The 14,916-nt window shown below is 38.4% G+C and overlaps 1 protein-coding gene across 15 annotated transcripts in view; it reads left to right on the forward strand.

Annotated features, from left to right (window-relative positions):
- The window catches only part of MYO3B (myosin IIIB), a 430,360-nt gene that overhangs the window by 164,648 nt on the left and 250,796 nt on the right, over window positions 1-14,916 (forward strand). For all 15 annotated transcript variants that reach the window (XR_005384676.1, XR_005384677.1, XR_005384679.1 and 12 more), the window contains 5 exons: window positions 7,179-7,275; window positions 8,228-8,344; window positions 8,854-8,958; window positions 11,377-11,460; window positions 12,481-12,683. Coding sequence is in view for 11 of the 15 variants with exons in the window: in XM_038584790.1 (XP_038440718.1) it covers window positions 7,179-7,275; window positions 8,228-8,344; window positions 8,854-8,958; window positions 11,377-11,460; window positions 12,481-12,683 (606 nt within the window). In the remaining 4 variants the exon portion in view is untranslated. The remainder of the gene's footprint in view (window positions 1-7,178; window positions 7,276-8,227; window positions 8,345-8,853; window positions 8,959-11,376; window positions 11,461-12,480; window positions 12,684-14,916) is intronic.

A 14,916-nucleotide genomic window follows, 5' to 3' on the forward strand; every position in this document is an offset into this window, starting at 1 on the left:
TCTTGGGAACTTTTGAAAAATAACTGGGAACTAGTCATGGCTGAACTTGTAGAGAAATTCAGTGGAGTTAGAAAAGTTGTTGGAGAGTTGACAAGTTGAGGAACCCTGAGATCAGTTTGTGGAAAGAAATAACAAAGTGGTTGATCAGGGGTGGGAAAACCAAAGACTGATACCAGGGGAATAGAGAGAAAGGAAAATGGAGGTCAAGTGCTGGAGGAAATGATATACAGGAATGATGTGGCATTTTTAAAAGGTGAAAGATTGGTTAGGGAGAAGTATGGCTGAGAAATGCAGAGAGGAGCAAGGAAGATGCCCCTTCTGCTACCTTCTCACAGTGAGTAGGTGGAAAGTGAAGTTGGGTCAAACGCCTTATGGGGCAGTGATCTACTTCAGTTCTGTTGAGATGAGTACGTGTTCAAGAGAAGGCTAGGAATCATGGGAGCTTGTTCACTATAGACGAGGAACTGCTTGAATGGTGGTGTACATGAAGTGTGCATGAAGAATGACTTGAATGGTGGTGAAACCCCATCTCCCCTCTCCTGGATCTAAGCAGTCTAGCTCTTCAGAGTGATCTAGTTGTGTGGAAAGTGAAGCCACGATCCATTCCCCCTTTTACATCATGTATGTGAGGCCCCTATGAAGGAGCAACATTGTGTTGAGATTTGATACCCATTTGATACCCAATGCTGACTATAGTGTATGAGTGTAACTGTTGGAATTTAAGTTTTTCCAGTAATTCAATAATTTTGCCATAGCATATATTTGATTCAGGTATGATAGAGTAGTTTTGAAGCCAAGGCTTACTCTCTCAAAGGAGGTTAAAAAGCCCTAAAATCCCCTGAACAGTAGTTGGGAGCTTTATTTTTTTACTTAATCATCAGGGATGCTTTTAAGCAGTTTGGCCATTTCCTTTACATCAGCTCCCATTTCCTCGGCCTTCAACACGACTTTTCCCCCCAGGGATGAAATCCCTGACTTCATCAACTGTCTGGAATATGAGTGGAGGCAGGGAAGATGCTGGGTAGGCTGTGCTATGATTCCCTCCTGCCTTCCAACCTCCCATCATGGGCCCAACTGCAATCCTTAGTAAAATGACAAGATCTAACATGTCTTTCCCTTGTGGGTGGCTTGGGCCTAACTGAAACCACAGATTTTAAACCCTCAAATGCCAGGGGTCTACTGTAAGTAGTATTTGGTAGAAGAATTAAGTTGCTGGTTGTTTTCTGCTCTGTTTAATGGATTTTGATTCTACTTTTGCAGTTTGCCTGAGGCTGGTTAAAACAATTACCTCAGCTTTTCTGATTTTCTTTTCAATGTGCAGCAGTGACCTTTAAAAACAGATTTCTCACTGCTTAATTGTCTAGCCTTCTCCAGTAAGCCTTGCTCATTTGCTTCCTCTTTTACCTTCAAACATGCATATATATTCACATCTAACATAATACATACACTCATGAGCTCCTGGACTCTTTATGTAAATGAATGAAATTTTTTTTTTTTTTTAAGATTTTATTTATTTGAGAGAAAGAGAAAGCATGAGCAGGAGGAGGGGCAGAGGGAGAAGCAGACTCCACTGAGCTAGGAATCAAATGAGGGCCTCCATCCCAGGACCTTGGGATTATGACCTAAACCGAAGGCAGATGCTTAACCAAATGAGCCACCCTGGCACCCCTAAATGAATGACTTCTGAATGATTACTTTATCAAGTGCTGAAGATACATGACACAAAAGAGATTAAAGCGCTTCCTGTTCTCCTAACAGACAAGAAATAAATCCACACCAATATAATTAGTATCTGCTATCTATCTATATGTCTGTAACTGAGTGAATAAATTAATATTTAATTTTCTGATGTAGTCACTGATTCTTGCTGCCTAGAGAAGGTGAGTATATCAAATTTATGACTGATGATAAGATGCTGATTGATTGGAATTCTGGCCAAAATCATGCTTAGATGAAAAACTGGGAGTTACGATGATTTCCATCCAAACAACTCTATTTTTTAATCAATGTATTGTAATGTTTGCTTGATAGATAAAAACTTAAGTTCTAGGTCAAGATAGAGCTCATGTAGTTAAAGTTATCTAGGTGGTATCTCTACCCATATTTGACTCTCAGTAAAATGGTATCACACCTAGATGGTCTGCCATTGTTTTTTCTCATTTTAGGTCCATGATTATATAGTTACAGTCAAATAAAAGTTTCTCTTTCATTAGCTCTGCTATCAAAGGATATATTGAAATGTAAATAATGATTTGGAAGAAATATAATAGTACTACTTCTCCAGTTTTGAGTAATAGTTTCCTCACTATATGGGTAGAATGCATTGAATGTGGTGATAAGGGAGTTCCTCTGAACTTTCAGGTTCCTCTGATCTATCCAACTTGTCAAGTTGTGCCTCAACTCTGTCCATGGCCACCAAAGCCTTTGTCTTAGAATCTTGAGGACCACCACTTTTGAGCCTGGACCTTTTTTCTTACTACTTCTATTCTTTCCCCCTTTTTTCTCCACCTTCAACAGATTTTACTTCCTTTTGTATGTGGAATCTGATGGAAGAGTTAGTCATTCTCCATTCCTTCCAGTTCTACTCTTGGATGGAGGGGAGGGCTCTGAGCCTGAGTGTGGAGGAACTGTTGTAGAGGTATCCTTCACAATGGTCCTGTCACAGCATGACTGTTCCTAAAATGCCATCAGACATTTTTCAGTACAGCATTGAATCTCTGTTTACTAGCATATCTTCTGTAATTAGTAGGCTAAAAAGTTTTACTTCCTTCCCATCCTGAGTTATGATTTAGAGGGTCTTCTTTTGCTTTGTTCTTCATCATAGTTGGTGGTAAAGGGAAGAACGCATCCTGCTGCACCTATGTGAAGCCCCATTTTGACCTACTTACATGGAAGTCACTGCTTCCATGGGCATAGTTAACAGATGGGAAGAGGCTAGGGATTAAGGAATTACTTTCAGACAAAATATATAATATTTGTCAAAATCTTCCTATGGCCAGCAGCTTGAACAGAGAAGTCTGTAGCCCATTGATGAGATATTAAAGAGTATCATACACAAATGAGGTTACCCATAATGCAGGCATAGAGATGAAACTATAGTAAAGGCAACAGTACTTCAGGGATTTATTCCCAGAGAACAATGCCCCGTGTCTGAACCAGCTTGGTACCCTCTACAGCTTGTTTCTCACTCATGGGCTGGACCTAAGACATTCCAAAGTATCTCCCGTCTTCTACCTCATCTGTGCCTACCCTTGTCTTATAGGAACTGTTAGCCTCTGCCTATCTCACCTACTCTTCAGATCCAGTTCTTAATCTCCACCCATTTCCTTGGACTTGATGTTTCAGACTTACCCTTGTTTCCCTCTTACCTGAGCCAGGAATTCTGACACCAATCCTCCTTTTCCTGATCCCTGAAACCTAAGGTCAGTCCTACTCATTACCTACCAGCTCCCACCAACCCCAAATTCCAGGAAACAGCCCAACCCAGAGTTTTGAGTTTCTTCTTTTCTAAGCTTTACCCCCACCCTCCCACAAACTCTATTTGTCTAGGAAGTCAGGCTTTGCAGCCAACATATTTAGAGCTTCATAAAAACAAGTAAGAATCTAGCAAAAAGCAGTATGGACTTTGCTGGGATTTGAAAATGTCTTTTGAGTCGTTAAAACTTATCCTTTTGATTTAATAGAATGCCTTTTGCTATTCATCCATCCACTTACCTATTTATCCATTTCTCTGAGCTTTGAAACATTCAATCCAAGTACCTTGTAGTTGGAAATTTGTAATTTTCACATTAAGAATTCTTCAGCAAAAATTGATAATAGATGCTATTTTCAAGTAAGGCACTAGATGGAGCATGTGAATTTAAAGGAAATTTAAGCTGGTAATGACCAGTGATGACGACAAATCATTTAATGAAAGAAAACTAAAAAATTTAAACCAAATTATTTTTATTAGTTTCAACTAGAAATAGACAAATATAAAACAACATAATACTTTTTATTAATATTATTGAAAGTCCAGGATAATTTTTTAAAAACAGGTAAGAACTGGAATAAGTAATTTTTTGTCTTCAGAAGACTCCAAAGGAAAATGAAGCAGGTGGCAGTTTCAGAACACTAGTCGGGGAAGGCAGAGATGGGGCTAAGAGATATTTTTTTTCCACTGGTTGAAAAAATGAATCTGTCTTGATAGAGTGGAAATATCTTGCACCAACATCAATTTCTAGATTGCCTGCTTCAATTTTGGAAGCAAATAAGTCTAAGGAATTTGATTGCCAACAAACGTGGGAAGAGACCATATGTGGCTAATCATAGCAGGTGAAATCTTTTAAAAGTTGTTTATAAAATATTAAAAGGGGAAGATTTTTATGAGAATCAGGCTCAGATTTTCAGACAGTATCTGCATGATTCCTGGAAATTAAATCTGTACTGGTATATAGACAATCTGCTGCAAGATTCAAAAGATGACAGTTTTGATCCTGGTGGTATTACATTGTACATGTTCACCTTGAAAGTCACAACTTTATTTCGAGTTTATTTATTTGTGATATTACAAGTGAGGTTTTGTCAGTATTTGCATTTTTGGTTGGCTATAAAAATGTCATCTAGTATGAAACTTGACATCCCTGTATGTGGTTCGGGTCAGGAGTTCCTGGAGGAAAAAAATAATCCGTGGGAAACTTGCCATTGATTCAGTGGTATTTGAAATTCTGATTTCCCCAGTCTTCCTGTTATGTTTACTTCTGAAAGGCCTGTGCTTTCTGTCTAGGATATTTAGTTGTATTCAGTAGGAAGGTAGAGTGGAGAGTGCTTACTCCATCTTGACTTGAACCAGATCTGTGGATGATTTTTTTAATTCCTCATTTTCTTTGTTGAAGATGTATAGAATAAACTCTAACTTAGCCTATTTGATACAATTGTAAGGTAAGGATTTAGGAAGATTAATTAGATGTATTTATTAATATGTTGAAAATTTAGTTTTCTTAAAAAATGTGTCATGATATTTCATGATGAGCTTCAAGGAAAAAAAATGCTTAGGTTTTACATGAAGGGGATTTGGCCGGAAAATATGCACCCTTCTGCTGTTTTATTTAGCAAAGTTGCTAGCCAAAAGCAGGCAGCAGTTGAGTTTTAGTAAAAGTTTGTATTTTAGTTCAATCTGATTTCTCTTTGACATCGCTATTATATATTACAGCACAGATGAATAAACCCTTCTGTTTAATAATTTTAAAATGCTTAGGTTGTACGTTTGATTTTATTAAATAAAATTAAGCTTCAGCTATTTTGGATCTCTATATGAATTAGCAGCAAAACTGGCTCCAGCACTGGAAATGACTAATACCATGCTTCAAATACCCCTTCTTCAAATCTATCAATTATGGGAATTGGGAAGTAAAATTTAACAGGCAGGGAGGAAAAAAGTGTTTTCTTTGCCCATCTCTATCATATTATAAAGTCAAGATTTAATATGTAGAGCTATTGAATTTGCTTCTTTCTTTTTACCTACTTCTGTGAAATGCACACAACAAGGGACAGAGCGCACAAAAGGATGCCATGATGCCTACATGGTACTTACAGCAAAATGTTCAGTAAAACTAACTTCTGGGGCCTGGCAAAATAAAACTGGGTCCTGTGAAGCTGTGATGATGGTGAGCATAAAAGGTGACAGTGACATACTGTGTGGTGGTACTGCTGAACCGACGGTACCTCGAAGGCATTTTACATGTGATTTTGTTTAGTTATTGGTATTTTGAGTAATATGTGGAGTTGTGTAAATTGTTGATTCCAAATTTTGACAAGGTTGTAACAGTAGTACTTGGTACATTTTTTTTCAACTCTTTTGCATTTGTATATCCATGACTGTATTACTTTCACAGCACCACCCCCCCTCGCCCCGAGCCTCCCCCATCCTACCCCACGAGATAGATACTCATGAGAGGTTCTGTTTATAGATAGCAGCAAACTGCCATGCTGGCTGTTAAGGGAATTGCTAAGTGGCCCACGAGACATTCCGCAGAACCCTGAAACAAGGACCCAGAGTTTTAACTTCCTAGCTACCTCTTTCCCCCTATACCACATGGAGTAGTGATACCTTTATGCAGAAATTATGGGAAAGTCTACTTTGACTTGAACTAATTTTATACCTTCAAAAACTATATTTTGGTTTGCCAAAGGAGATTAGTGTTGCTTGCCAACTAAGTTTTTTATTTTTATTTTTTATTTGTGCCAACCAAATTTTTTAAATGTCTGTAGAGTAATGCCCTCTCAGAGAAAAATCTCACATATATAGACAAGGGTATACATATAAAGATACTGAGTGGTGTTTTGTTTCTAATAGGAAAAAAGTGGAATCAATCTAAGTGTTGATGATCACAGGACTGGGTAAACAAATTGGCATATATTCATATGGTGTAATATATATAACCCAGTGATTAAAGAGACTGAAATATGGATATGTATGTGTATGTCCATGTATAGAGTTAAAAAAATTACAACATTGAGTGGGGAAAAAACAATTTTACAGAATGAAACAGTATATCATTTTTATAACTAACATAGAATATGTATTTGCTCACATGTATGACCAATATTTTAAAATAGATTGGAAGGATACTCAACAAATAGTAGTCATTCAGGAAAGGGGAGTGGGATGAAATATTGGTAACAAAGGGATTTCAAATAAATAAGGTAAAATATAAACATTTTGATTCCTTGATATTTGCTATATTATTCTCTAAAATTTTCTGCAGTTTTAAATATTTTTCAAAAAGTTGGAATTGATACTGGTGGATAGCATGAGAGGACCTCAAGGATAGTACCTGGGTGAGAACTATATACCTGACCATTAACAGAAAGAACATGAGATATTTATTTCTGGAAAAGCTGCTTTGCATTTAAGAACGAATAGAAGTATTAGCTGGGCCCATTTGGCAATATCCCTCACTGTAATAGAAGGCAGGCTTGAGGTCTGGAGCTCACCTTACTCCTGATAGCTCTATAGCAACAGGGAGAGGGCCCTGCAGCTTGGGGACCTGGACTGTGCTTGCTCTTCCTCTCCCCATCTCTGAAGTCTCTGACTGAGCATATCATGTGGTAAGATTATGAATGAAGCATTCTCATTGTCTACATTCTGCTACACTTTATACTGTGTTAACTGTAATATTCTCTGGATAAATTTCTAGGCATGAAAGAATGCATACCAGAAGACCCTATCACGTGGAAAATGCTGAAAAATACTGCCTTGAGGATGATTTGGTGAATTTAGAGGTTCTGGATGAGGTACTAAATATTTAGTAGGCAATTCTCAGCGATGACATTTGTTTCATGTGAATGGTCTGACCTTTTTCTTGTAGACATGCTCTCCTAAGGTCACTTGAAAATTTAATTGTTTGTATAGCCTTGGGGTGAAGCTGAGGGAGCATTTGGTTGCTGTGACTATGATTCCATGTTGTGTTCATTTATAGTCCCCCAAATGTCCTAAATGATGAAGAGGAAAGGATTTGCATTTTTTCCAATAAAGCCCTTTATATTGTGAGCCTAAATTATTTATTAAATCACCAGAAATTATTTTCTGTTTTAGAGAAAGTGCAGTTTAATTTTTACATCAAGATAGTTGTGTGTTCTTCATAAAGAGTAGCTTTATTTAGGGAAATAGTGAAGGATAATATAGCTTGAATTTTGAATTTGAAAACTGTGATAATCCCCATTTAAAGTATGCATGTTTAATAGAGCTGTTAATTGCACTGGAACTGCTTTTGCTGATTATAACTCTAGAGACCTGTAACTACAATGCATGAATCACTAAAGTGTAACATGGAAGTGTTTAATTCCATATTCCCACTGCATAAATTTCAAGTGTACTGCTTTGAGAAATGAAGTTGCTGTTTTTTGCTATACTTTATCAATAGGAATGGCCTATCAAATAAAATTCTAAGTAGAACATTTTGTTTCGGGTAAGACAGGTTTTTCATAATAACAAAACCTTTGTTGGATATCTCAGTGTCCTTTAGCAGGTGCTAAGTGGGCCTAATTCTTTCAGTATATTCCTATTTTTTTTCTTCTTCCAAAGCAAATATCTGCATTTAGGATCCTTCGGGTCATAGTATGATTCAAATTGACGACTTTTATCTTTTATAAGAAAGCATTCTCATAAGACTAAATTTGTTATTTTTTTAATTCTTTCTTGGTTGGAAATAATGTTTACTCTCAGTACCATTTATCCTCCTCTTAGGATACAATTATTCGTCAGTTGCAAAAGCGTTATGTGGACTTGCTCATTTACACCTATGTTGGAGACATCTTAATTGCCTTAAACCCCTTCCAGAATCTAAGCATATATTCTCCACAGGTAAGAAGTGCTATTAGAATATGTTGCTTCTTAATAGGAAATTAAAAACCACAAGGGAAAATGAAAAGGGAAAAGTGAGAACAAACGTATGCTACTTTAGCGGTGTTAGCCCAACCTGCAGATAATCAACACAGAAGAAATTCTTATATTTCAGGGGCAACTTTTTAGAGCAAGATACGACAATAATAGCCAACATTCATTTAGTGCTTGCTACCTACCAGGTACTAGCTTATCTCACTTCTCATTATCCTGTGAGGCAGGCACCATTATTAAAGCTGTTGGGCAGATGAGGAGACTTAGCATGGCAAAGTTAACTTCCTTGCAAAAACTCATGAAACTAGTCAGTGAAGAACTGGAAATTGAACTTAGGCCTGCAGACTTCAGAGCCTGTGGCTCTACTCCCTTCCTGATACTACAATTCCCCTAACAAGTGACAAAGCCTTGGTTTCATGGGCAACAGGTACTGGAGCATTAGATATTTTCTTTAAATTAATAATTTTTTTCTTCAGTTTTCCAGACTTTATCATGGGGTGAGACGTGCCTCCAATCCCCCCCACATATTTGCATCAGCAGATGCTGCTTACCAATGTATGGTTACTTTCAGCAAAGACCAGGTAAAACCTCTCCTTCCTTTCCTGCCAAGTTACATAGTGGAATGTATTCTTTCTTCCTTTGCAGCTCTTATGTTTTCTGGAAAACTCCATTCTTGTTGCTGGTGCTGGTCCAAGGAAATAGGACATGAAATAGTAGGTAGTGAAACAGGAACAGTGATAAAGTTAGAGCAGCTGGAGAACATGAAAATTCTTTTGGGTAACATGAAAAATTCACATCAAGAGCACTCATTTTCCCTGATAAAATGTAATAAGAATGTTTCTAATATGAATATGAGAACATAGAGCCAACACAAACCTGATTACATGGCAATGACTATACTAAAAACAGAATGTAGAATGACATAAATGAAATTCCTTCTTATTAAGGTTTCAGAATTTTCATGGTTCAGTCCTTTTTGTATGAAATACTGCATACAGGTTGACAGTGATTGAGCCCCACACCATTTAGCTGCTGAGAAATCGTGGTGGATTTGGTAAAGACTGAACAGATTTTAAACTTAATTCTAATTAAACCCAAACCTCACCTATACAGCTTCCTTTTCTGGACCTTCAACTCAAGGTGGTAACATATCCAACCGTTGATCCTTCCTTTACATTCAGTATGTGTATTTTCCTTTGTGTGTTTAAGTCTGTTTGAGATATAAGTAATAAAGTTGATGGGAAAATTTTATGTGAGAGTTACCATGTGTAAGTTTCCTGAGACCTATAAAGTCCCAGCTTTGGGTTTGCTGAGGAATAGTTGAAACTATAACACTGCAACTTACAAAATAGAAAACATGGATTGACTATAGGTTAGAAACTTGGCTTCTCTAAGTTCTTACCTTTCCCAGAAACTTGTGAAATGACCATGGATTCCATAGAGAGGAAGTCAGTGGAGAGAGATACATGTATTTCTCAAGTTGAGAAGTTGCCCTACTGTGTTCTTTTCTGACACTGAAGGTTGTGTCTTTTCCAACACCAACCAGTTCTTTGATTCTGCAACAGCAACTGGATGTCTACCAATTCAATTTCATTCAATTCTAACACTCACCTCCCAGAGTTAGCACAAACCCCATGGTTAGGGCTCAGTCCCAAAGACTGCCCCCATTTCAGATGCCAGCCACAAAAAGGGTGGCACACCAGGCTACCCACACTTCTGCCAGTCCACAAATTCCAGAGTTTCCACAACCACCCGTGGGTCTGACCATTTACTAGAATGACTCACAGAACTCAGGAAAACACTTTTTTAAACACTTAAATTTGCTGGCATAGTATAAAGGATATAACTCAGGAACAGCCAAATGGAAGAGATTACACAGGGCAAGATATAGGGGAGAGAGGTTGTGCCAAGCTTCCATACCTTCTCTGGGCATGTCCCCTCCCAGCATCTCAAAGTGTTCATACCAGAAGCTCTCTAAATCTTGTTGTTTAAGAATTTTTATGACTTAGTCAATCTCTAGCCCCTCTGTCTTCCCAAGCAGCTGGGATGATGGAGCTGAAAGTTTCCACTCTCATCATGTATTTGGTCTTTCTGGTGACCAGCATCCATTGGAAAATTATCCTGGGTCCTACCTTGAACCATCTGGTTAGCATAGGTTTGGTTGAAAGGGACTTTTTTTTGTAAATTACAAAAGATGGTCCTATTGCCCCTATGATTCAGGAAGTTCCAAGAGTCTTAGGACCTCTGTGGCAGGAACCAGAGACAAAGACCAAATACACGGTTTTTTATTCTGCCACACCCACTAATCCTCCTGATACCTAAAGAGCTGCTAGGGAGGAATGATAAAAAGTTCAGTGTTACAAAAAAAAAAAAAGAAAATTGTCCAAGGATATGGGCTGGTCACAAAAAAGAAAATATGAATAATTTTTTTATGAATAATTTTAAACATATGAAAAGATCTCAACCTCACTGATAATAAAAGAAATGCAAATTAAAACTACTGAGAGACCATTGTTTTAGGTTTCAGATTGGCAAAAATCCAACATACCCTATTTGTGAGACTGTAGGAGAATAGGCACTTTTACCAATTGGTCCAGTCCTTAAGAAAGCAATTTGGTACTATATCTAATTTACAAATGTCTTTATCTTCTAGTTCAACAACCCATTTCTAGGAATTTATTCTACAGGAAAACCTACATGTAAATATAATGCCCTATATATAGGGTTATTCATTGCAGTATTCCTTGTAATAACATAAGGAGTATCTGTCAACATGAGACTGGTTAAATAGACTGTGGTGCATCTGTACAGTGAAACAAGCAGCTGTGGAAAAGTGGAAGAAGCTCTCAGTGTATGCAAATGGAAAGATTCCTATGATACCTCGTCCAGTGAAAAATTAAGGAGTAGAGTAGTGGATATATTGTGAAAGCCATCGCTGAGCATACAGGTTGTTTACTGTGCTATGAATGCTCCACTCTCACTCCCATTTTCTATACCAGTGCATTGTCATCAGTGGAGAAAGTGGCTCTGGGAAGACAGAGAGTGCCCACCTGATTGTTCAGCATTTGACTTTCTTGGGAAAGGTATGGACTCCCTGCTTTGTGTGTCATGGTTCAAATCCTTGCAGCATCACTGCATATTTTATAAATGGTGGAAATGCTGGTTTTCATTAGTGGTAACATAAAAACCTCCCATCTTTATTATGTTTACTTCCCGATAGCTAGGCATCTTAAGATGTCAGCATGCCATCCTTCTTTCACATAGTGAGGAAAATAATGCCAGCATGAATTTACTAGATTATCAGAAATTAATTTTTCATGTTTTGAATGTAATAGAAACATTTAGCCATTAAGTAATAAAAGTGGTTAACCACTAGGAACAAGATCAAGGACAGCCACTAAGGCACTTAAAGGATTGGAAAATAGAAATCTTTGAGCAAACATTGAAGGAAAAATGGAAATTTTTAGCTTGGTGAAATGGACATTGAAGGACTGACCTGAAAAGTGGTCTAGCAGTTACTTATACTCAGAACTAGTGTATTATGAGACTAGGATAGCATTTAAGGAGTACTTTTTAGAAATAAAGTTTATTGAATATTATAATGGATGCCTGAGAAAAGTTATGGGATCTATTTAAAACTCTTTCTAAACTGTTTGGGCATTTTATCTGTCAAGGATTATAAGTGAAGTGTGGCTGGATATAAAAATTGATTACCTGGGACACCTGGGTGGCTCAGTGGTTGAGCGTGTCTGCCTTTGGCTCAGGTCATGATCCCATGGTCCTTGCATCAAGTCTTGCATCAGGCTCCCTACAGGAAGTCTGCTTCTCCCTCTGCCTGTTTCTTTGCCCATCTCTCTCTCTCTCTCTCATGAATAAATAAAGCAATTTTTAAAAAAAAATTGATAACCTAATCTGGCCTCATCTGATGCCTGTGCCCCTGGGGAGTTGCTCATCTGAGAAGACAGTGCTGGTGGTTGGTGCTAATTTCCCCAAGTTCTTCCCGAAAGGATAATGTGAATTCTGGGGGTAGGGAGGGGTCCCTGGCAATTTTGCTAAGGTAATATTTCTGGAAGCTCCTTTTGACTGTTGTCTGTTTGGCACAGGCCAATAATCAGACCTTGAGAGAGAAAATTCTGCAAGTCAACTCTCTGGTGGAAGCCTTTGGAAATGCATGCACTGCCATCAATGACAATTCGAGCCGTTTTGGAAAATATCTGGAAATGATGTTTACACCAACCGGAGCTGTGATGGGGGCAAGAATATCTGAATATCTCCTTGAAAAATCCAGAGTTATAAAACAGGCAGTGTAGGTGCATTATTTTATGACTCTGTTTTTGCTTTGCAAGGTAGACCAAGAGGCTTTGGTAATCTTTTTCTTTTTCTTTTTCTTTTTTTTTTTTGGAGGCTTTGGTAATCTTAATGGCTCCATTTCACCCTTGTTCTTAGCATCCCTGGCCCCATCCCCACCCCCAAGCTGCCCAAGAAAAAGGAATTATTTAATTGAAGGATAAGTGGTAATTTTTTACCTAAAAGATGTTTGCAGGCCACATACAAAGGGTTGGGGTGGGAGTACTCTGGGATTAGCACACTCATTTCTTTTGAGTTGGCTGTACTAGGTAGAATTTAACAACATTGTGAATACTTTTAAAAATCATTAGGTACTGGGGCACCTGGATGATGCAGTTGGTTGAGCGTCCAGCTCAGGTCATGATCTCAGGGTTTTGAAATGGAGATCCGAGTCCAGCTCTGTGCTTGGTGTAGAGTCTGCTTGGGACTCCCTCTATCTCTCTTTCCTCTCCCTCTCCCCCGCCCATAAGTAAATAAGTCTTTTAAAAAATTCATTAGATACCTTAAAATTGAATTTGTTTATTAAAAAAAACACTGATAATATTCCACATACTTATTTTTCCCCCTAGATTGAAAAAAGAAAAAAATGATTTTAAGTAGAGCAGTCTAGCATAGTAATCAATAGTATGGAGACCTCTGGATTCAAATGCTGGTTCTCACATTTGCTCTCCTTTGTTATGTCACTTAACCTCTCTGTGCCTTATCTGTGAAATGGAGATGCTAGTAGTGCCTACCTCATGGGTTTGCTGTGAAGATTAATGAGTTCATTTATATAAAATTACTTTAAGGGGATCCCTGGGTGGCTCAGTGGTTTAGCCCCTGCCTTTGGCCCAGGGCGTGATCCTGGAGACCTGGGATCAAGTCCCACATCGGGCTCCTGCATGGAGCCTGCTTCTCCCTCTGCCTATGTCTCTGCCTCTCTCTCTCTCTCTCTCTCTCTCTCTCTCTCTCTCTCTCTCTCTCTCTCTCTCTGTGTGTGTGTGTATGTGTCTATCATGAATAAATAAATAAAATCTTAAAAAAATAAAATAAAATTACTTTAAAAAGTGCCTTGTATGGTATGTGTTATTAGGGGGCTAGCCATGCTTTTTATATTTATTGCAGGACACCAGACTTTCTCAGGAGCTTGGTCCACCATGTATTATTCAGTAATTATCCCCTGAATCCTTATGGTATGCTAGTGTTGTACTCCCTGCTTGAATTGCGAGAGTAAGCAAAATAGACAAGGTCACAGTACTCATGGAGCTCAGAGTAAATGGGGGATGGAGATGACGGAGGGAGGATCACAAACATTAAATAAATAAACTTAAATGTAGAACCATTAGGATAAATCCCAGGAAACAATATAAGGTGCTATGAAGGTAAAATAGAAGGAAGGGCACACAGCCTTGTCCAGGAGGAGAAGGGCTTCCTGTGTATGAGATAGTTAATCTGAGACACAAAGATCACTAAGAGTTAGCCAGCAAGGTGGTGCTCCTTCCAACCAGGGAGATAGGCAATGATGAGCCTGAGAGCAGATCATGCAGGCTGGGATTTTGAACCATATTCTAAAGGCAGGGCATGCTAACCCGTGGCTCAGCAGTTTAGTGCTGTCTTCAGCCCAGGGCGTGATCCCTGCATGGAGCCCGCTTCTCCCTCTGCCTGTGTCTCTGCCTCTCTCTCTCTGTGTCTCTTCATGAATGAATAAATAAAAAAATCTTAAAAAAAATAAAAGTAGTAGGAAGCCATTTACTGTTTTCAAGCAGAGGAGTCACAAAACCCAAGTTGCATTTCAGATGATTGCTCTGGCTTCAGTGGGGAAAATGGATTGGAGGGGATGCAATAGGGATCGTGTTGGGACCATTAGGAGACTGTCTGTTGCCAGATCTCTGTGAGATAGAATGTTGGTCTGGACTAAGTTATCAGCAGTAAAGAGAGAAGTGGAGAGAAGTTGATGAATCTAAAAGCTACTGTGTAAAGAGAATCCACAGCACTTTGTTCTGGGGTAGGAACTCAAGCATCCTCCTCTGTCATACATTTGCAGTGTCCTCACAAAGTAGGGGCTGGCATGCAAATTCAACAAATGAAAAAAAAAAAAAAGACAGTTACTTTAGCTTCCCTGTGGCTTCTTAGTTAATTTTTATGAGGTCCCTTGCTTCTTTCTCCCCAAATTAGGGTGGTTTTAAAGTTTACAGAGCTACCTCTGACAGAAT

Source organism: Canis lupus, chromosome 36 (assembly GCF_011100685.1).
Source record: "Canis lupus familiaris isolate Mischka breed German Shepherd chromosome 36, alternate assembly UU_Cfam_GSD_1.0, whole genome shotgun sequence".
Classification (NCBI taxonomy): Eukaryota; Metazoa; Chordata; class Mammalia; order Carnivora; family Canidae; genus Canis; species Canis lupus.